This window comes from Paralichthys olivaceus, chromosome 16 (genome assembly GCF_024713975.1).
Source record: "Paralichthys olivaceus isolate ysfri-2021 chromosome 16, ASM2471397v2, whole genome shotgun sequence".
NCBI classification, from domain to species: Eukaryota; Metazoa; Chordata; class Actinopteri; order Pleuronectiformes; family Paralichthyidae; genus Paralichthys; species Paralichthys olivaceus.
The window spans coordinates 11,956,830-11,977,934 of record NC_091108.1 but is presented as its reverse complement, the minus strand read 5'-3'; the positions used below and the strand labels follow the sequence as shown (position 1 = coordinate 11,977,934).

The 21,105-nt window shown below is 44.0% G+C and overlaps 1 protein-coding gene across 2 annotated transcripts; it reads left to right on the top strand.

Moving 5' to 3' along the window:
* The first annotated feature begins 1,899 nt into the window (after nt 1–1,899).
* Nucleotides 1,900–20,362, top strand: pax3a (paired box 3a). Of its 2 annotated transcripts, none has more exons than XM_069511676.1 (9): nt 1,900–2,717; nt 3,337–3,572; nt 4,012–4,069; nt 4,386–4,526; nt 13,548–13,747; nt 14,371–14,536; nt 14,650–14,870; nt 17,992–18,255; nt 19,207–20,362. In XM_069511676.1, exons 1-9 carry the CDS (start codon nt 2,633–2,635, stop codon nt 19,222–19,224), a joined length of 1,389 nt encoding a protein of 462 aa, XP_069367777.1. In that variant the 5' UTR covers nt 1,900–2,632; the 3' UTR covers nt 19,225–20,362. The 2 variants fall into 2 exon arrangements, with proteins under 2 accessions (XP_069367777.1, XP_019968168.2); XM_020112609.2 differs by having other exon boundaries at nt 1,903–2,717; nt 4,012–4,141.
* Nucleotides 20,363–21,105: the final 743 nt, after the last annotated feature.

The following is a 21,105-nucleotide window of genomic DNA, read 5'->3' as shown; positions in this document are numbered from 1 at the left end:
ATCACTGCGTGTCACAGTCACTTAGACCTGCTGAAGTTATAGTATCTATCATAAATGAGTAGAAGTTTGTTAACTCAGCAGTTTTCCTTCTATATATTCAGATAATCACACTGTTGATTTGATTACCTCTAAATGTCTTTCTATATCTGATCTGGTTGCCGTGCTTATCGTTATATTGTAAGTGGCTCTGGAGAGAATGGGGATTGTTTCCAGTCTAAATAAGCTTGAGTCAGAAGTATAGGACCTTATCTCTCCAAGGCCACAGCCTAGATCAGAACTGCCTATAGGCTATTAGACTAACTTTATCTTTAGTGGAGGCAGAGCAAATTACTGTGTTTTTTTTCGAACGTTTAGAAATATAGCCTCCAAAGCTGCTGGCTTATTCCGTGTGTGACGGGTGCTTGCAACGCACTCTTTCTTTTTGGGGCCGTTTTGTTCCTTATTTTTAGTGCGTTTGGTCCTCCACCGCAGCACATTTCTGACTCAGCTTACCTCTCTGGGCTAATTGATTTGACATGCTAGATCCAATATCCTTTTCATGATAGTCAAACTTTAGTGTGATAACCCCCCAACTCCTTCTTTTATGGACATATAATGTTTCCACATGTTCTGTGTCCATTGCTTCATTTTTTTCTGTCTCATATAGAGAGAATAAAAACATACACCCACACGCTCAGGGATACAGTCATGAAAGAAGAAGAAAAACGACTCTCTGCTGTGATAAAGTTGAGATGTATTTCAGCAAAACAAAGATAGAAAATTGTGATTTTGCATCGTCTGTGCTCCATCCGTGTCCAGGGGGTTTTCTGCTTTTTAAAAAATCTGTCTCACCAGTAGCACTTCAACAAACAGCTGGATTTGCTTATTCACATTTTCACAAAGAAGCTTGAGCTGACATCTGTATGAGGCTGTGACAATAAACTTTTCCTAACTTTACACAATAATGCAGCAAGTGATGATAAACATAGTGATCAAGTTATTATCAGCCAGAGGGTCAGCTCCTGGTGATGCATCAGTTCGTCTTATCCCCAGGTCATGACCATCCAGAATGAAGGGATGAGGAGGAGGAGGCCTCACATCTGAATCAGTCTTACTCCTGAGGGAGGGAGAAAAGAAAAAAAAAGCATCGGTCAATTAAACACGCCTAATTATCATGATTATCAAAACTCTACAAGCTGCAGAAAAGTCAAATGATCGCTCATGTGCTTCTATGTTCATAATCGAGCATTTGCACGGATGTGTTACACCGCCGTGTGGCTCAACCACGCGTCCGCACAGCACCTATTGTTGAATTAGTGCAACTGCTGGAAGCAGAGCTGCCTCTTTGCTTGGGAGGCGGCAGAACTCGTGGAAGAAAAAATATTGTAGATCCTCACGCATCTCCACGTTGAGAATTCCTCTATTGTCTGAGCGAAAAATTGAAGGTTTCAGTATTCAGGAAAGTTTCTGACGGAATGAATTCTAATAAAAAAAATCCTCGCATGAAAAAGACACTTTTAGCATTCTATATATATATTGATATACACATGCATATATGTATATATGTATCGAACATACATACATACATATATATATTATAATGCGTATACATTTTACTGCAACACATAATAATAACTTTTTACAGTGTGGACTATAGAATGAATGCCAACACTGGAAGTTAGTGTTCTAATGATTGAACTAATAATATTAATAATAATAATAATGATAATAATAATAATAATAATGTGGTAAGAACTTTACTTCTTTTAATGTTTCACTTAACTTATTTGCCTCTTTCTTATGCTGATGTTATTATTATTATTAATAAGACCCAATTATTCTTTCACTAGTGTGTGTGTGTGTGTGTGTGTGTGTGTGTGTGTGTGTGTGTGTGTGTGTACCAGGAAATTATTACTCATCAATCTATAATGCTCAAGATAAACTCTTTTTTTCATTTTAACTTTTTTCTTTACAACTTTATAACTTTGTCCTACTTTATCTTTAGCTCTCGATATCAACGTGTATTTTTTTCATTCCTGCTCCAGTTTCATGTCATTAAACTTTCTATCCATCCAGACAATCAGGAGAATATTATTAGTCCACATTTCTCAGCAGTAAAACAATTCAGACGTGTCTTCGCTCAGGTGATTATGGCTTTTGATAAAAGTTGTGCACACAAAGTTTGAAACTTGTGACACGAAAAACTGACCTCGTGAGGTCAATCCAGACAGAGGGGAGCTCCTGCTGTCCAATCACAGAGCTCCTTAGGTCTCTGAACGTCCGGGTCTTTGGCCAATCAGGGGGCGCAGCGCGGAGTCAGAGGGGACAGCGAGCACAGATAAAATATTTGCCTCCCATCCATCCTCTCAAAGCTTCCTCTCAAGCCTCGAGGACTGTCAGCGACCTGCAGTTTGACTTCTTACCTCTCACCTGAGTGCACATCCACCTCTGGATACACTCACCTCTGAGGGATTCACCCTTTTTGTCTCCGGGTCTGGCACAACCTGTTACTCGAGGGAAAAGGGAGGCTGCGTCGCTTCTGCAGAGAACTTTTGACATTTTGCAATTTACAGACGGTTATTTTGTCGGATTAAAAAAAAAAGCAGAGGTAGCTCTGTTTCCAGTGTGAAACCTGACAGAGGAGTCAGGAACCATGACAGCGCTGGCTGGAGGTTTACCGAGGATGATGAGACCGACTCCTCACCAGAACTACCCGCGGGGAGGATACTCTCTGGAGGGTAAGACACCACCACCAGTTGCTGCTCAAAGTTTCAGGGCAAATTTAACTTTTAGTTAACTTAAGAAAAGTTGTCAAGATCGGCCTCAGACATGATGTAAACACAGAAAAAATGTATTATCATTTGATCTTTCAGGTTTGAATGTAGGTTAATTTGATAAACAAATGGTCATCATTTTTCAAATAGCCAGTATAGGCCTATATATATATATATGTGTGTGTGTGTGTGTGTGTGTGTTTATATTGTATCAGTTCTCACCCTAATCCCACATTTGAATATATTTTTATATATTTTATACTATTTACATTTTTTCAGATGTTTTTTTCTCGGTATTCTTTTCTCTTCTATTTTAGGACGATTTCAGATTTTAAAAGGTGAACAAGAGATGTAAGAATGAGGGCGTGTTTATTAAGATAAATTGGATGCCATTACCACCTTTATTTTCCATGTTAGATTATACTTTAACAATAATTTAATTTGTGAGTTGCTTCTGCACCATTGGAAAAAACAGTACAGCCCACAGAGGAAATATTAATTAATAAGACAAATGCAAGAGTTATTTTCTTTAATCTAAGTTACAAGTATTCATCCAACTAAACCCTCGTTCACATGTGTCCAGTCTCCACTCCGTTAGGACAGGGTCGGGTCAACCAGCTCGGCGGCGTCTTCATAAACGGCCGACCTCTCCCCAACCATATCCGCCATAAAATCGTGGAGATGGCTCATCACGGTGTCCGGCCGTGCGTAATCTCCCGGCAGCTGCGGGTGTCCCACGGCTGCGTCTCCAAGATCCTCTGCCGGTACCAGGAGACCGGCTCCATCAGGCCGGGGGCCATCGGAGGCAGCAAGCCAAAGGTGAGAGACACGACCGGTGGACTGAAAAATCGTAAAATGACCTAGTTAATATATGCCTTCAAATGTCGTTTACACAGCAGCTGCCATATTAAAATGAAGATTTTTATTTAAAAGATTTTCACTTAATTAAATTAAATATTCTATGTGCCTGTGGTCGATAATAAAAAGTAACAGAGCTGGTTAAAAGTCGTGTAGTTCAAAGTGGAACCTCTGAAGCAAAATCCTTTACAATATGTGCAAGTGCGTAAAAGTTGATGGAGTTTGACTTTATTGCCTCTGTGGCACAATGAATGTGAATTATTGGTTTACGTTGGCATTGTCACTCTAAATCTTAAAGCCAGTAAATAATTAAACTTATCTTTCTCTCCTATAATTGAGGCCTGAAATTAAAAAAAAGTAAACACTTCAAACTTTTCTTCTTTTCTTCCTCTCCTCAAAGCAAACCGCTGCTCCAGAGGTGGACAAGAAAATCGAGGATTACAAGTCAGAGAACCCGGGTATGTTCAGCTGGGAAATCAGGGACAAGTTACTGAAAGATGGAATCTGCGACAGGAACAACGTCCCCTCAGGTTGGAGAATGTTTAAAACGTGTGATCACCAAGAAGAATTAGACAAATTTAAACATTACACGAAAAAACAAACTTATTTTTGAAATATTTTAAACGAAAAAATGCTCCCTCTAATCTTTTGGACATTTTATTTGGACACGTTAATGTGTAGGATAGATGATTTAATTGTTTTGCTTGATTTGAAATCATCCAACCAAATATTTACTAACTTGTACGTGTCCAAACTTCTGCCTTGCTCCCTCAGTGAGCGCCATCAGCCGCATCATGCGCTCCAAGTTCGGCGGAGTAGCTGAGGATGAGGATGATGAGGATGTGGTGAAGAGGGAGATGGAGGAAAACGAATCGCGCACAAAACACAGCATCGACGGCATTCTGGGAGACAGATGTGAGTGAATCAGTCATACTTTTTTCTTCTTCTCTTACCTTGCTGCAGTTTGTTTCTTCTTAAAGTCCCCAAAACATCTGTTGACACGTTGAACAAGAATATTCAGGTTGTGAAAGGTTTTTAATGTTTTTACTCCTAAATTAGTTTTTTCATCAGTTGAAATTTACATGTTAGATGTAAAGAGTAAACTTCACAGTAGTAATAATTATTATAACAATAATAACAACATCGAAAATAATACAAATAATAGTGTAATTTTTTTCGCATGTTCAATTGCGCACCTTTTTGGTTTAATTGCATATAATTAAAGTTTCAGTGATTAACCAAATGTCAAGAGATTTATTTTAAGTCGATAATCAAACATTTGTCAAACTTTCAAGCTTGAGAAACTTTTTATTTATTTATTTAATCACACTCCATCGGACTCGTGGGGATGAACTTCAGGGGACAAAGCAGGGAGAGTCCATTGAGGCTCACACCTCAGTTTGACGCACACAAAAGCCAAACTCCAGTGAGCGGCTCAGTGGTGAAGAAAAAGACGCCAGGCCCTTTCAAAATAGGAAAAGAAAGGGAGAAAAAAGTGCGCAGACAAAGGGCCCGGAGAAGACATTATGAACCCGCAATGAGCGATGAATTATTCAGGGACAACCAAAAGGCCTCGATGCCACTTGGTTTATAGAATGCACCAAAAAAAAGTGCCAATCTGTGCGCTTTCTGCACATGTTTACAGTTTGTATTGAGGAAAAAAACGGGGGAAACTGCTGAACACCTGTTGATTTGTAATCTAGAGACTGAGTGTTGCTGTTGGGGACACATTGAAATCTATAGTTAATTATTGATGAAAACTCCTCTAGAAATGGTGGTAATGTTTTTGAATTATCACGTCTTTACGCACTGATTCATTCAGTTTCTTGTTCACTGCTGCGGTTTTATTTGGTTTTGGTTTTAGTCTGTTGGAGCTGATAACTTTAGTCCTGCAAAATAATATAAACATAAAGTCAACACATCTGGCAACAGCTTGAAGTGCATGATGTTTGCGCAAAGTGTGTTAAATTCACCTTAGGCCTCTTTGCGTAATCAAATTGAATGGTGCCGTTGCTTTTGCGCACGGAGCTTCTTTTTTTTTTGACACAGTCTTTGAGCAGTGAGCACGACGCCTTCAGTCAGTGGGCGCAGGGGAAACCCCTCTCTCCACTAGATTAAATCCCAAACCTTTTATTTCTCTCCACTTTCATCTCGGGCAGAGTCCGCCCCTTTCCTTTCCGCCCAGGGCGCACACATTCATGCAGTATCTGTGGGCACTTCCCTCTCCCTCTCCCTCTCCCCGCGGCGAGACACATCCCCAAACACTCCTACAGCTCATCTATACATGCACAAAACAAATAAATCATTTCAGACGCTTAAATGATAAATCATTTGTCTGATCAATAAATAGGATAAATGCATTTGGATCCTGTTGTCAAATTAATTTAATTTACATTTTTGCCGGTTAAAAATATTTTTTAAACTTAAAGAAGTGTTTTTAATACAACCAACAGAAATTATGCGAGAATTATAATTTATTCTATACTGTGTCTTTAATTCTACTTTTTTGGCACATTGAATTTTTTTGATGAGAACAAATGACATAAGTTTTTTTTTACATCAAATACATGACCTCCTGCATTCAAACAGCTCCGAGACACCTTCCCCTCACTGATATACGCAACAGCACTATTTCATTCTTGTGTCTCTTTGTGGAAGTTGTTGTTGTTTTTCCTCTTTTACGGCACTTCATTAGAATGTGAAAAGCGTGGTTTTTGGGGACTGGGAGAGTGTCTTCTGGCCAAATATTGATTAAGTAGGTGTTTGCAGAGGCTATTGTTGCAGTGGGGAGAGGGCCTGTTGCTCTCTGCCCCTTTCTCCTCAACCACTATTGTTGGCTTCCCTTAAGTGCTAAGATCAAAGCTGACTCATTTAGATTTATTTGTCTGGGAAAAGGGACTTGCTGAGGTTTGTGGGATAAAGTATACTGGGCAGCCCCAGGTCTGCATGGCAAGTGGGCTGGAATATTGTGGGAAAAGGGTGTTCGCTGCTTGGGATGAGGCTAATGCAAAGTTGTTCTCCTCAACTGTTGACTGTGTGGAGGGAATTTACGCACATGTACAGAACCACATCCATGGCTGAGTTATGTGTGAGAGAATCTGCTGTGTCATTTCATTTTTGTCACATTTGGTCATAAAGCAGGAGTGTTTCCAGCCCGGTGTAACTTTGGTGTATGATTTTAATCCAGTGCTACTTTTCCATGAGCGGTTTAATTAATTGATAGCATCCTTCAATCTATTTATTACTGTTAGCACTTTGGCCTCATTTAACTAATTAAAGTAACCAAAGTCATAAAAGAGGAGTAGCCACTCTCACAGGATCAATTTATGGCAGTGGGGGTGAAAGGGAGAAGGGGGGGGGGGGCAGAAAGCTCAGAAATACAAACAGTCAAAGGGATAACTTTTCTTTAAAGGGAATCCTGTGGTGCCAAATTGAATGAGCCCAGTTCTTTCAAATCTGCCATGGTGAACGCAGTCAACATGTAATAATTGGTTTCATTGAGGTGCATTCCAACAATCTGCTGCCATTCTCCTGCCCCCATTGTCCAGAGGCAGGCAAATAGCCAGAGGGACAGGAGGAATCAAGTGCTGACAAAACATGAAAGATTTAGCAGCTTTTGTCGATGGAGCTGAGTAGGACTTTGTTTGTGTAAATAAACTGGGTTAGCGGCTCCCCGTGACTTTTGCATGGATTTAGCAAGAGGAATATTCGGAGCAGAAAGATCATATTTGCACCGTTGGAGTGCATAATGCTTTGCAGCAGTCTAAATGTTTCTTTTATTACACATTCAGATTTTGAACTTTCGTCGCACATTTACACCACATCTGAGCCATCTAATCTGATTTGCTGTTTTTTGTAACTTCTGCTCTCATGAGACAAATATGACTAGAAACAGTTTTCTCTCTCTCACACACACACACACACACAGGGAGAGAAAAAAGCAACAGAGCAGCATTGCAATAACCCGCAGCTGTAAACAGTGGTAGACGCTGATTCTCGCTTGTTAGGGGTCCCTGCATTTCCACGGTGAATAAGTGAAAGATTGGAGGGTAAGACGAGGCTGGTTACAGGAGACAGAAGGCCTCCATCCAACCAGAGGAATGTCTGCCGCAGACACATTTCCATTTTCATCTCAGGAAAAATTTATATTTGGGTTTTCCTGTTAATAATGTTTATAATGCTGGTTTAGCTGAGTGGCCTACTTGAGAAAACAAACCAGTATTTAGAATGTATTTGTTAAGTTGTGATTAGATAGATAGATAGATAAATGGATAGATGCTTCTTAAATTTAAATACTCAGTGTCGACATGATTCTCAAGGCTCTGTCTTTCTCGAAAAAAGAAAAAAAAATCCACACTAGCTGATCTGCAACTGAATGCCGACTCTATGCTTCATTAAAGCCTCTTTCTCTGTTGGCACCCACATTGTGATCCTCCAATATTAATTCAAAGGACAATTAATGAATGCAGGCCAACTTTGAAGTAATGGGCCGGGGTCCTGCCCTGAGCCGGCCCCTTGGCGCTGATGTACTCTCCACATTCTCTCCACTAACCCCAGAGACACCGTGAAGTGACTGAAAGAGAAGTGGCGAGCAATGGAAGGTCAAGGAGAGGAGCCCCAGCAGAAAAAGAGCTCTCTATTTCCTTGGAAGTATTAGCCAAGCAAAACTCTGTGATGGGGAGGATAAAGGAGTGGGAAGAGAAAAGGGTCGGGGGCGAGGGGACTCTGCAAAGAGAGGCACAATGGGATAGTTAATTGAGTAAAGCCAGACAGCGTTGTCAATCACTTAACTTTGTTTAGCCTCAGTTTTTGTGGAGCTGTTTCATCCAGCACATTGCACATTATGGACATGCCAGCACAACTCTGTTGCTGTTTTGATTAATGTCTTTTTTCCCGTCTCAGAACAAAGAAATCCACTTAAAAAAAGAGCTGATTTTCAAGACGTAAGGATTTAAAAAAAATATATGAGAGTATATCAGAGTTACATATACTTTTGTCCAAACACCAGCATTCATGCAGCAGTTGACGCTGAAAATGTCCACAAATGTGCCAAGCTCATAAAACCAAAAGCAAGACCCAAATTACGAGTGTAGTAGGTAGGGTAACAAAAAAAGAGGCATGGAATGTAATGACAGTTTCTCTCTCTCTTGAGCGTCTGTGAAGTTTTGTTGGAGGGGTCAGATGTGAGGCCGTTTTCACTGCAGCACCGTGCGGTAGCTGTGAAAAGGTCAGGGGCTAACCTGGGGTCACTTCACTGTTAGAACTATCAGGCCCCAGGAACAGGAGGTTATGATAATGTTTGAGAAAAGACGAGAGCTGACAGACGTGACGTCACACGATGGGAATTTCGTTGACGAGACATGAACCTTTGTCTTACAGTGTATAATACTGAATGTGGAGCGTGGTCGGGTTGTCGGCGTGGCCGTAACAAGGCTGGACTGAGCTGGTTAGTCTCTGTTCGAGTGGAACGTGCGGCAGACTGGCCTGTTGCTGCAGCCCTGCGTGGGCTCTGTGCTGTAGCTTTGTCCCAGCACCAAGGGTGGAAATGCCACCGTGAAACTGTCACCTAACTGCACCACAGTGGAACTAAATAATAACCACCACACACTGGGCACACATAATAGCTGCGCAGGGCCATTTTGTGGCTTTTTGTCACTTCACCGATATTAGACAGAGATACATCTCTCCGCGTCATATCGCCAGCTATAGCTCTTTGTCCGTTAAGTGCCAACCTCCTGCGCTCATTCACTCATTTTTTCTCTGCCCATCACATCATCATCTCCCTCTCTCATTCTCTCTATCTGACCCCCTCCCCGTCCTTTCCCAGGCAGCTGCGGGTTCCTGGGGGCTTTTTAGCAAGTCAAGTGAGCAGCCCACTCACTCCCCATTTTTTTCCCCTTCAACTGTTAACCCCAGCTGAGCCCATAAGCTGTCAGTTAACCATTCTTTTCCTCCAGTGCATCTGCTCGCCCTGGCTCTATGTGGCGTGCCACTATTTTATTCAGTGGCCCACTCGCACCGTGCTCCGTGGCCTGAAAGGGCCAGATCTACTTCCCTGGGCAAATAACTAGTTCATTTGTCTCTTCTGCCCTTTGTTTTGTGTTGCGAACACATGTCACCAGCTCAATTACCTTCTCTATTAACGGCCTCTGGAGGAAGGGCCAGCCAGCCCCTACCAACACAAGACTATAAACTTCCCCATATGCTCCACTTCTCTGTCTCTTTCTCGCTGCGGCTCTTCATCCCCCGTCCATTAATTTCTTTATTTTTCTCTTCATCTAATTCCTTGCTCATTCTCCTTCCTTTAAAATCAGTCTACATTATTTCGAATTGAGGATAAGATAACACTTTGTCACTTTTTCCACCTCGTTTTTTTTGCCATTTCAGGCTGCGTGTTTGAATGTATATGCACATGTGTGCACATATATAGATCCGTGTGCATGTGCATGTCTCTTCGTATTAACATCTCCTGAGCGGGTGGGAGGGGGATGAATGCTTGGCAAGGCAAGTCCTGGCCACTGTAGTCTCTGCCGTAAACAAGAGCAGTCTTTATTCTCGCGGTTGGAATCCTCACTTGTGTTCTTTCTCTTTTTTTGGGAGGGGGGGGGTCTGTTTGAGGCACTTTCGCTGCAGGTGAAGCTAATGGAAGTGGACGTTCCCTCGGTTCACATCTGTGACCCTCTGGAGTTTATCTTCACTGCCTGTCAGTCTGCTCTCTTGATCAATAAGCGTTTTTCTTTTCCTGCCTCGTCTGTGGTCGTATCTGCTCCTCCCTGAGCGTTTGTGTTGTTTGTGTGCCGACACTTAAACACCTGCAAATACACTTGTTGAATTTGATCAGTGAAAAGAACCTGTTGAATTCACTTGTTGAATGCTGCACATCGACCAAACTATGATAAATACAACCTCCTGGACTAGTGTGAATAAATGACCCACTATCCATTCCAATATCTAAAGTAGCTTGTTATTAGTTTAATAACCTGAAGCCTACTTTGTTTTTATACTTCTGTTTTATGGATAATTCTGCAGCAGCTTCAATTTCCGCTGGAGGGATAATAATCTATCTTTCTGTTAAGATCCTTGTCAGAGCCGCAGCCAAACTGTGAGCAGCTATGGAGCAGTTTCTGCTCCCCAGTGCTTTAGCTGCAGCGTAAAATTTGATTTGGGTGTTTAAGTAAGGAGGTCGAGGCCTCCCTTTGTGTGTTTGCTATCCTCTTCTGCCGTTTGTTGCGGGGAATGTGTGGGAACAAGCTTGCCTCTGCGTCAGCGTGCCTCAAAACTGATCCACGCCGGCGTGTAGGAGCCTCATTTTGAAAACGTCAAAGATGTGGACGCAGCACTGGCGGGCGAGCAAAGAGAAAGAGGGGAGAGAAGTGAATGCATGAGATGGAGGGGACAGCTCCCGCTTTTAAGAATGACCAGCACCCCCTCATTCTCCATAGCATGGCACCCCACACCCCTTCCCCAGCATCGTCTTCAGGTGCCTTCAGCCTCCGATCTCCTCCTCATGTCAACCCCCTCAACCCCACCATCCCCCAACTTTGTGCCCCTCAGGCCGTGGAGGGAGGGGATGAAGGGGTGCTCCCCTGCTGTGCCCCTCAACATCCCCCAGTAGCCCTTCTCCGGACCCCTTTGTGCCCCCCCTTTCTCCCTCCCATCCTTCATTCCCCCACTCATCCCCTGGCCCTACAGCCCCCATCTCCCCCTACAGCCCCCCTCCCACTCCCCTGCTGGGCAGGTGACAGGCCCCTGAATGCGGGCCCGGGCGTCCCTGATGGCTCCTACAGATGGAGCGTGGTAATTCGCCCAATAGAGTCCTGGCCCTGCCACAGGCTTTTCCCTGCTGCAGATACAAAGGCCCGGCCATATCATTTCTAAAAAAAGAGAAAAAAAGAACAACAAAGAGCGAGAGGAGGAAGAGCGCAAAAGAGAAAACGCGAGCCAGAGGATGACAAAAGCAACACTGTCATTTGCCATTAAGGGAGAGTCTGTGACGGAGTGTTTTCTCTCTAGTTACTAATAATAAACACAAGGAGAGAAAGAAAAAAGAGAGGGAAAGACAGAAATAAAGGGGGCAAAGGAGGAGAGATCCACCCCCACCCTGCAGTTAACATGAGTTACAGTGCCAATGGGGAGCTTTCTCCTCGGAGGAGTTTTATGAGCTCTCCTTCCCTCCCTCAGGAATCTTTTTCGTTTCTGCGCCATCATTGGTCCTCTGTCTTTTTCTTTCTTTTCTCAGCCATCATTAAAATAGCAATGACACCACTTGTTACTTAGCTTCCCAGTCTCATCCTATGGTGTTTGGTGATGTGCTGATTAATGGAAGTTACACTAATCCAGACAAAACAGATTTATTTTCATGCTGTGTGACCCCGTCCTCACGCCTGTTGTATTTTAAGACTATACATCCATTTTCCTTTGAAAGCAGTGTTTTCAAGCTCAAACGATCTGAAGACATATATCACATGCACTGGGCATGCACGTGCCAGTGTACACAGGATTTGCTCAAATAATAGCTCATCTCAGAATTTAACCAACAGCTGCTCTACAACTCTGGAGTAGTGTTAACGCCAGGCGTGTCCAAGAGTTGATGCACACACTATTGTGGATGTAGCCTAAAATTTGAACTGAACTGAACCTGCATCCAAACTTAAGTAAACCACATCCCAAACTCACTGTGCATGTTCCAAACGTATTTCCGAGCATTCAGCCATTTCCCCCAACATGATCCTTTATGCCAGTGTGGCACCCTGAGTCCCCCTGTAATAAAGACGTCTTCCCAGCATCATAATCTCGTGTGCCGGCAGTCCGGAGCACAGTAACATTCCCAGGGACCAAATCCGTGTGTAATGCCTGGTCAAACACACACTGGCAACCAGCACAAACATTTCCTGCTTCGGCTCCAGAGGCTCCAGAGGCAAGCGGGGGGAGATCCCTGCTACCCCCCTCCATGTCTGACATGGCACTTTTTAATTAAATCTTTAAATCTACAGAGGGCAGAGGGAGAATGAGCAGTCTGGGGGAAACAGGCCAGACTCTCCACTGCTGAGGCCTTTCTGCTGCTTACACCTGTCTCGCCGCCTCAGGCTCCCTTATTCCCTCTCCCTCAGCGTAAATATAGGTGTTTGCTGCAGAGACTGGAGTGAGGAAAAGGTGCAGTGACCCCTCTCCGTTCGGGTTTAAGAGGTCTCTCTGGGGTGGATTTGGGAGTGGATTCCAGCTCTTTCTGCCTCTGTGTCCATCTGTGTTGGACACATTGTCATAGACTGCTTTTATTGAGTGAAAGCCCACAGCTCAGACGCAGTAGCAGATGCATGTTTGTGAGTATATGACGGAGAAAGAGATGGGGGGATCGCAGACATTTAATGGCGGACAATAGCAGGCTGTCACGCTACTTTGTGGAGCCTAATCATTATTTAATAGATGGGTAACCTCCCCCTGAAATGCAGCAATAGTCCTCTGTTTCTAGTCTCTAGCCTTCATTGACTTCCCTCTTCTGCTGAATTAGGCCCCAATAGCTGTCTCCCAGTTACCCAGTCGCTCTCCTCTACCCTCAACTGAACAAACAGATTAAGATGCACCTGCAAAAGGCTGCCCGTTCTCCACTGTGGGACCCTACAGGCACAGTGCACAGCATGGCTAAGACTGGGAGAGACTCAGAGTCCCAGGAAAATCGACGCCCTGGAGGGATCTGGTCCTCTTTAATCCATGTTCAAGCAGCTTCTGGCTTTTGATCCTCTCGGGAACTACTGAAGAGTTTAAGGGAGCAGGAGGACACAATCTGAGGTGGCTCTGTCCCATGTGTCGAACTCAGCATAATCTATTGTCTCGGGTCTGGGTATTGTAGCTCAACTCAGTCTTTCTCAGTTGGACCCCTCTGAATGTTTAAAGTAACAGTCTGTCTTCTTGTCCCTTGTTTGTTCTTTGCAATTTCAGCCAGTCACTCAGACGAGGGCTCTGACGTGGATTCAGAGCCGGGCCTTCCCTTGAAGAGGAAGCAGCGCCGCAGTCGGACCACCTTCACGGCGGAGCAGCTGGAGGAGCTGGAGAGGGCCTTTGAGCGCACACACTACCCTGACATCTACACGCGGGAGGAGCTGGCTCAGCGGGCCAAGCTGACAGAGGCTCGAGTGCAGGTTAGACAGACGCACAGACGCACTCTTCAAACCTTAAAATGACCCCCCACCCCCAAGCCCCAGCAGAGCAGAGCAGCGCAGTGTGTTGGTCTGTCACAGATATGTGTCATGTGGCCTTTAAATTGCCCGGGGATGTTGCCACACATTCCTTACAACCATAAGACATGGCCCCCTCGCCTTCAAGCAACCCTTGACCCCGCACCCGCCTCCTTCTTCGCTGCACATACAGACACAGACAAACACAGATACACTGTGCCCACTGTGTGTGAGGGCAGCATCTTATTTGGGGCTGTGCAAAGATCTCAGAATAGATTGCTCATTTAGATAGTACGCTAATATAGGCTTTAACAGCTGTAACTGGCCCTGTGGCGTTATCTGAACCCGGGGACTGGCAGTAGCTTACAAAGATGTAATGTCTGCGGTTTCACTGCACGCTCCAGATGTTAAGATCTCTATCAGTTCAGCTCCCTGTAGTAGGTCATAGAGGCCTCACACACACATGCATGTATACATTTACACGTGCCAAGCACACGCGGAAATAGAGAAGAACATGTATGCAGTCTACAAGTTATTCTCTTCGGTAAAATGAAAATAAACACTCTCGGTCTCTGTTGTTCCTTCAGGTGTGGTTCAGCAACAGAAGAGCCAGGTGGAGGAAGCAAGCTGGAGCCAGTCAGCTGATGGCGTTCAACCACCTCATCCCCAGTGGTTTCCCTCCGTCAGCCATGTCAGGCCTGCAGCCCTATCAGCTGTCCGACAGCCCTTACCCTCCTACTTCCATAGCTCAAGGTGCGTCCAACTGAACACACACAAACCTATTTTAAATGTATGCAACAGTAGCAGCATTTGTTTTCTCAATTTAGCAGCACAGGGTTATAAGTAGAATGTTTGATTCTCAACAGTATCCGAGCAGCACAGCACAGTCCACAGACCGCAGCCGCTGCCGCCCACGTCTGTGCACCAGAGCGGCCTCAGCTCGTCAGCGGGCTCTCAGGATGCAAGCTCCGCGTACTGCCTGTCTTCTGGACGTCACGGTTTCTCAGGATACTCAGACAGCTTTGTGACTACGACGGGGCACGGCAACGCCGTGAACCCCACCATCAGCAACGGCCTCTCGCCACAGGTTCGTCCTTACATCTTTTATAGATGTACAGAAATATATCTTATAATATGTATTTGCCGACATGGACATAGATCTATGCACAAATAAACACACACACATTATACCAGGAAACAGGAGGTATTTAGTGATCCGTGCTGTTTTGGAAATTCACCATATGTGCGGCTAACACGTTCCTCAGTGTGACCTCGGAGGTGTCATTGCGGTGACATTGATGAAATCTTGTTAAGCTGAAAAACACGGTTGCTTTTCATTTTTGTTTATTCTGATGGGTCGTTTGATGAATTCGAAATGTGGCTAACGTCAGTCTCCGGTGAGCCATTGAGGACCAAACATGAGGAGGGATGTATGGATGTCCGATGATGACACAAATCAAAACTGAAAAGATAATTATTGTCGATTACACAGTCATCAGTGTCCATCAGTGGCTCCATACCAGCCCAGAAGATGGACTAACAGGCGTAAAACGAGCTTTTAACCACCACAAAGGGTGGCCAGCCCACATGCAATGCATGCTGGGTACTAATTCCCATGAGAGAGAATCTCAGACTCCTGTTAGGCACCGATAAAAAAACTGCCTCGGGCATGTTTGTTACTGTTTGAATGCCTGAGGATGTATATATGTTGGAAAAAACAGAGGAGCTTTGTTGTGGCTGTGGACGCACGGTCAGAGAGGAGAGGGTGGCACCATTGTGGCTGAAGGTATAATTGACTGCTTTGATATATGAGCTGGAGAAACTGACTCAAATTTGTATTTAGCTTCTCAATAACTCATCATGTTTACTTTTAAATGCATCATTGTTTGGGGACTTTTATTGGATGTATAAAAATATAGGGAGACGGGAGAATGATGCTGACACACAGCGAGCTACAAGCATGGTGGCTTCAACTACACTCATCATTTATACTTCAGTTTGTTGAAGCATTTGCATTCCTGCTCGAAGCTGCCGTCCTGTAACCGAGTGCACGGCTAGGGTTCACATACCCACAGGGTCACCGAGTGGCTTCAGCTCCAATAAAAAGGCCAAAGGTGCCGCGGCCTCATGGATGGTTTCAACATTAACCTTAACGGGCAGCTCCACACAGAACGGACAGCTCATCTTGCACAGGAGACAGCGCACCCAGAATGTTTTCCCCGTCTGGATTTGCAATCACAGAACGTTCCAGTGTCTTAATTGATTGGTACGAAGTAATCTTTCCTCTCGCAACAAAGTGTGTAATTTATGCAAATGACTCACTTTGTTGGCTAATTTGTTTTAATTCACATATTCATTGCAGCTGTTTGAATGTATATTGCAATGCGCCTCTCTCTATTTCAGATGAGGGTAGAATTAATTTCCTGATATTAAAATGAGAATTGATTAACTTGATTAACTGTGATATTGATAGTTCATACATGAAGACCTCTGTGCTCTTCAAAGACTTTACACTTTCAGTTTCCATAACATAGGTTTGTCTATTTTGTATTAAACCCTCACTGGAATTGTCTTGTTATCTGAACTCCAAATTTGTCTATAAAAGCTGCTCTACCCTATCTACTCTTATGAAGAATCAGGGGTTCATTTCACTCCAGATATGGTCACATTAGAGCGTGGCGGAGTTTTGATATGGATAAGGTTTACTTTAGATAGGCGATATTCTGTGTGAGCAGTTAGCTCGACTTTTAAAAACAGCGGTCAGGCCGGTGGTTTCCCCTGTGGTGCTGAGTGTCTCGGGCGTCTCACTGCTGATCTGGTGCATACCAAAGCAATCCTTTCTCACCAAGGAAGCGAGCGGTCGGGATTTGCACCCCCCTGAGACCTAATCCGCGGAACAACCTCAAAACAGACACAGCGTTGGGGGAAACTGCTGCTGTTTCAGTTGTGGACGGAAAGAGCACATGAACGCAGGAGCTTGTTGATGCACATGCCGCTCAAACTTATGTTTGCTTTCATACAAGCAAACAGAAACAGACTTTATTCTTGTTTGATTTTGTGAGGATAAACAGCAATGAATTTAATTATTTAATGATTTTATTTTTTTTCTGAGGCCTGGTGAGATTCAATGTGTATTCTAGGGAATCTATGCACCTGCATGAATAAAAATGAAGATATTCTATATTGGATGGAAGAAATATTCAAATAATAATAACAGACAGTGCACAAGGCTGTGCACACATTCCCTGCAGTGGCACAAGTGATTTATTGTCGGGGCACTTTGCTGTTTGTCAGATATGTGAGGTCAGATCACACCAACTGTAAATTACAGACTGAAAAGGCACCTGAGGTTACATGGTGTGAATGTATTTGTGTGTGTGTGTGTGTGTGTGTGAGAAATCCTTGTTTTGACATTACTCAGTGTTATTTATTCTTCGCCCATTTCTTTTGTTTTCCTTTACTCTCCAGGTTATTTTGTTATTTTAAGCGTATTTGCTCGGCTTTATCTCTATTTTCCTTCACATGGACTTTAATTCTCTCTCTACCTTCACTTTTGAGACACTTTCATGACTTTGCTTCTCACGCAAACCTACGTGCAGCTGTTCACGATGTATCACTGATACCCCTACACCCCTGACTTCAGAGCAAAAAGTGCCTACTACACACACACACACACACACACACACACACACACACACACACACACACACACACACACACACACACACACACACACACACGATTCCACACATTGGAGCAGTAGTGCTCTGTCACATACACAAACACACCTTGCCTCTCATTCCCACGTACCCTTTGGCCCTTTGGCCTCTTTACCCTGGCCTCAGAAGGACACGGTGAATTTAGGGAAATAACAGAAATTAGAAGAGAGAGACATTAAGAGAAGAACCTTTCTCTACATACAAATCTTGTTATATTCTACATCCAACACATCACAAACGAATATTTTCCAGTTGTAAAAAAGTTTAAAGGTTTAACAGCAAGATAAAATAAAATAAAATGTATCAGTCGAGCAGAGAGAAGAGAAACCACGTGTGAGGGAAGCCAGTGCTGATGTATTTCTGATGGAGTTGTGGAGCCTTAGATTTTTTTATGTCATTTCCATATTGACTTTGAGTTATATTTAATTTTCATGTATTACAATTCAATTAAATATTAATAATCAATTTCCTCCATTGTTCCACCCTCAGGTGATGGGCCTGTTGAATCCAGGTGGAGTGCCACACCAGTCCCAGAGCGACTTCGCCCTCTCCCCGCTGACCGGAGGCCTGGAGCCAAACGGAGGCATGGCCGCCAGCTGTCATGGCTCCCAGCGCCTGGAGACTCTACCGGGCCTGACCAGCATGCCCACACTTCCCAGCACCCAGTCTTACTGCCCACCTTCCTACACCTCCCCTGCCTATGCCGTGGACCACCATCCATCCTACCAGTATGGACAGTACAGTCAGAGCAAGGTGAGTTTTAAATACCCTGGATTCTCATTTTCTAGAATTGAATATAAATTGGATATAATTGATTGGCGGTCATGTCCTCTTGTGACCCCTCCTCTGGTTTAGCTACTTACGTTCGATTTTCTGACTCACAACCCGGGTTAATTGCGCAGACGTCTCTGATGAGCTAGCGTCTCAAATCACCCAGGGGCTGCGCTGAAATTACATGTATGTTAAAGAGCGCTAGCTGGCGGGTTACCTCAGTTTACATTACCATCACTGGACTATCCACGTGGCTCGGTGCAGAGGCAAGTCCAGATCGTGCAGCCCAACGCACGCATTTTCCCTCTGTCCTTTCATGACCCCGTATGATGAGCTTGCCCCATCAAACCCTTAGTCTACCTCAGCTAGCCATGTAATGACCCCTGCGTTACAAAGATCGCCGGCCAAATGAAAGGAGCCACTTCCCAAAGCATGTTTGACAGGAGGGAGGGGTGCATGTTGCTGTTGTTGAGGGCTGATCTGAGGTACACCACCACATGTCGACATCAGTGGCAACATCTTGATGTCATTAATTTAGCCGGGCCTGGGAGAGACACACATATAGGTTTTGTGGGTTTGGTGAAATGTGTGTGTCCGTATACGTGAGTGTGGACATGTAGGTGTGTGTGTACAAGGGGAGGGTTAGGGGCTCTTTAACAGGGGCCGATTATGGCCCTTGGCAGGCCAGGATTAGAACCATGTGTGCCACTGGAGGTCACATTTAGAGTTGTTATTGATCAGTGGAGCAGAGCCGAGGACCCCTACGAGGAGTTTTCTTATTTCACCCAAAACCTTGTTTTCCATTCAAACCGACTCTGACCTGCTCTAACACCACACCTCTCATTTAACTTTATCAGGGGATGTAAGCCGTTAAATAAAAAGCAAACTGAATCTCTTTAACCCTCCCGATCTGTCTTTCCTTGTCCTCCTCAGGTGCCTTTCATTATATGAAGCCCCCCGACATGGCCTGAGCAGGAGGCTTCTCCCGAGCTAGTCTGAGATTCATCTCCAGACTGCACCCCCCTCCCATGCTCACTGCCTTTGCCAAACCTTCCCAGCCCTGAGGACAGCAAGCAGGAGAGAGTTGGGTGGATGAAAAAGGGGTTGAAGTGTTTCTCCTACAGCGAGGAAGGAAACCAATTGAGATGGCGGTTAAGTGATGGCGAGGGATGGGGGGTTGGACTGGAATAATTAGGACCAAAGGCGCAGCATCTCCTGTTACCTGGCACTCGCTTTGACTTATACGTCAACGTCACGCTCCGAGGACCTGGCATGGTCTGTGGTCAACGCTGAAGGAGGAAAAGAGGAGGGTGGGGAGAGGGAAGTAAATACATTCAAGATTCTGTGTTTTGGTTGTTGTAATACGTGGCAGAGATGGAAGCTGAGGCAGACTGCCTGGGCCCCCCTGTGCTTCTGGGGCTGACTGGATAGGGAGCTGAGGGGTGGATTCTTATGGCTGATGGCGATAACGTGTTGCGATCAGCCACGATGGTCTCCTGAGGACCTCTTCACCACAATGTCTTAGGGTAATGATATTAAACGTACACCGATGTTATGCTTGTTAAAGTCATAGGAGATAAAAATGTGACCACAGGAAGGTGCGGACGGAGTCATAGCGAAACCACTGCAACCCAAAGAAAGTGCAATACATTCATACCTCAAATGTCCCTGATTATATCATCAAACAATAAAACATGCTCTCTCTTTTCAATGTCATTCATTTTGGGTTGCGTGCATCGACCAATCAGGGGAAATCGTCAAGCGGTGCAAAATGGTAGTTGTGGTGTCATCAAACCAAAAAAAAAAATCTCCAGCGCCAGTGAATACAATATTCAGTTTGACGTTTTTTTGTTTTGTTTTTTTGCATGTGTTAGTTTTCACCAGGAACTAGTTCCATCTCTTATTTATTTAGTGCTCAAATGTTATGTCTTGTTATAAGTGCTTAAGTGAGTCTTATACAATGTCCAATATTCATGTTCTTTCTTTTGTATAATTTCCATTTACACCAGCGTAAAAATGATTTTGTGGTGAGACGTTTTGTGTACAGTACAGCATTATTTACTATTTATAATAAAGTATCTAAAAATGAGTTGTGACTTGATGTTGGTTTCATTTATGGGATACGAAGGCTGAGGTCACATCCCCGAAGTTTTACACTTAAAACCCTATACACATGGACGGTATTTCATTACATTTACATTTGACACATTTAAGGCCATTTAAACCATTTGTCTCCCAGAATTGTATTCCCAGCAGGGTGGAGAAGACATTTATTTAGAAATATCTAAATTAAATGTACAGAAAGTATTTCTTTCTTTCTGTCTTTTAATCATTTTAGCATAGCGACAATATCTACATTCTGTGAGCAGTGCACCTTCTTTCTTTCTTTCACATCATACCTTATCGCGACAGTACTTACTCTACTCTGAGCCGTGTGCCTCATCCACACCCCTGCAGCACTAAATCATAAATATATCCCCTTTTATAAACACTCCTTTTGGACAAATTCCTGCTCCCTGGGGGCTCCTTCACACCCCTTAATGACTAAAGCAGAGCTGTTGTAAATTATATCAGCACAGCGGCCCACAGACACACAGGGACATCGGTCACTGACATGACCGGACAGGGTTCAAAGGAGTTTTGGCTCTGGCTGCCGAACAGAAACGAAAACACTGTTCACCCAGTTGGCAGACTCCTGAAAAGGTTACATATATCAGCAGTGGATTTTTTGCTTTTATCACTCCTCTGGAGGTTTAGGGATCAGGTATGCAGCTGTTCACGTCATTCACAGCATCCGTCAAAAATACTGCAAATACACGAAATATGTGTATT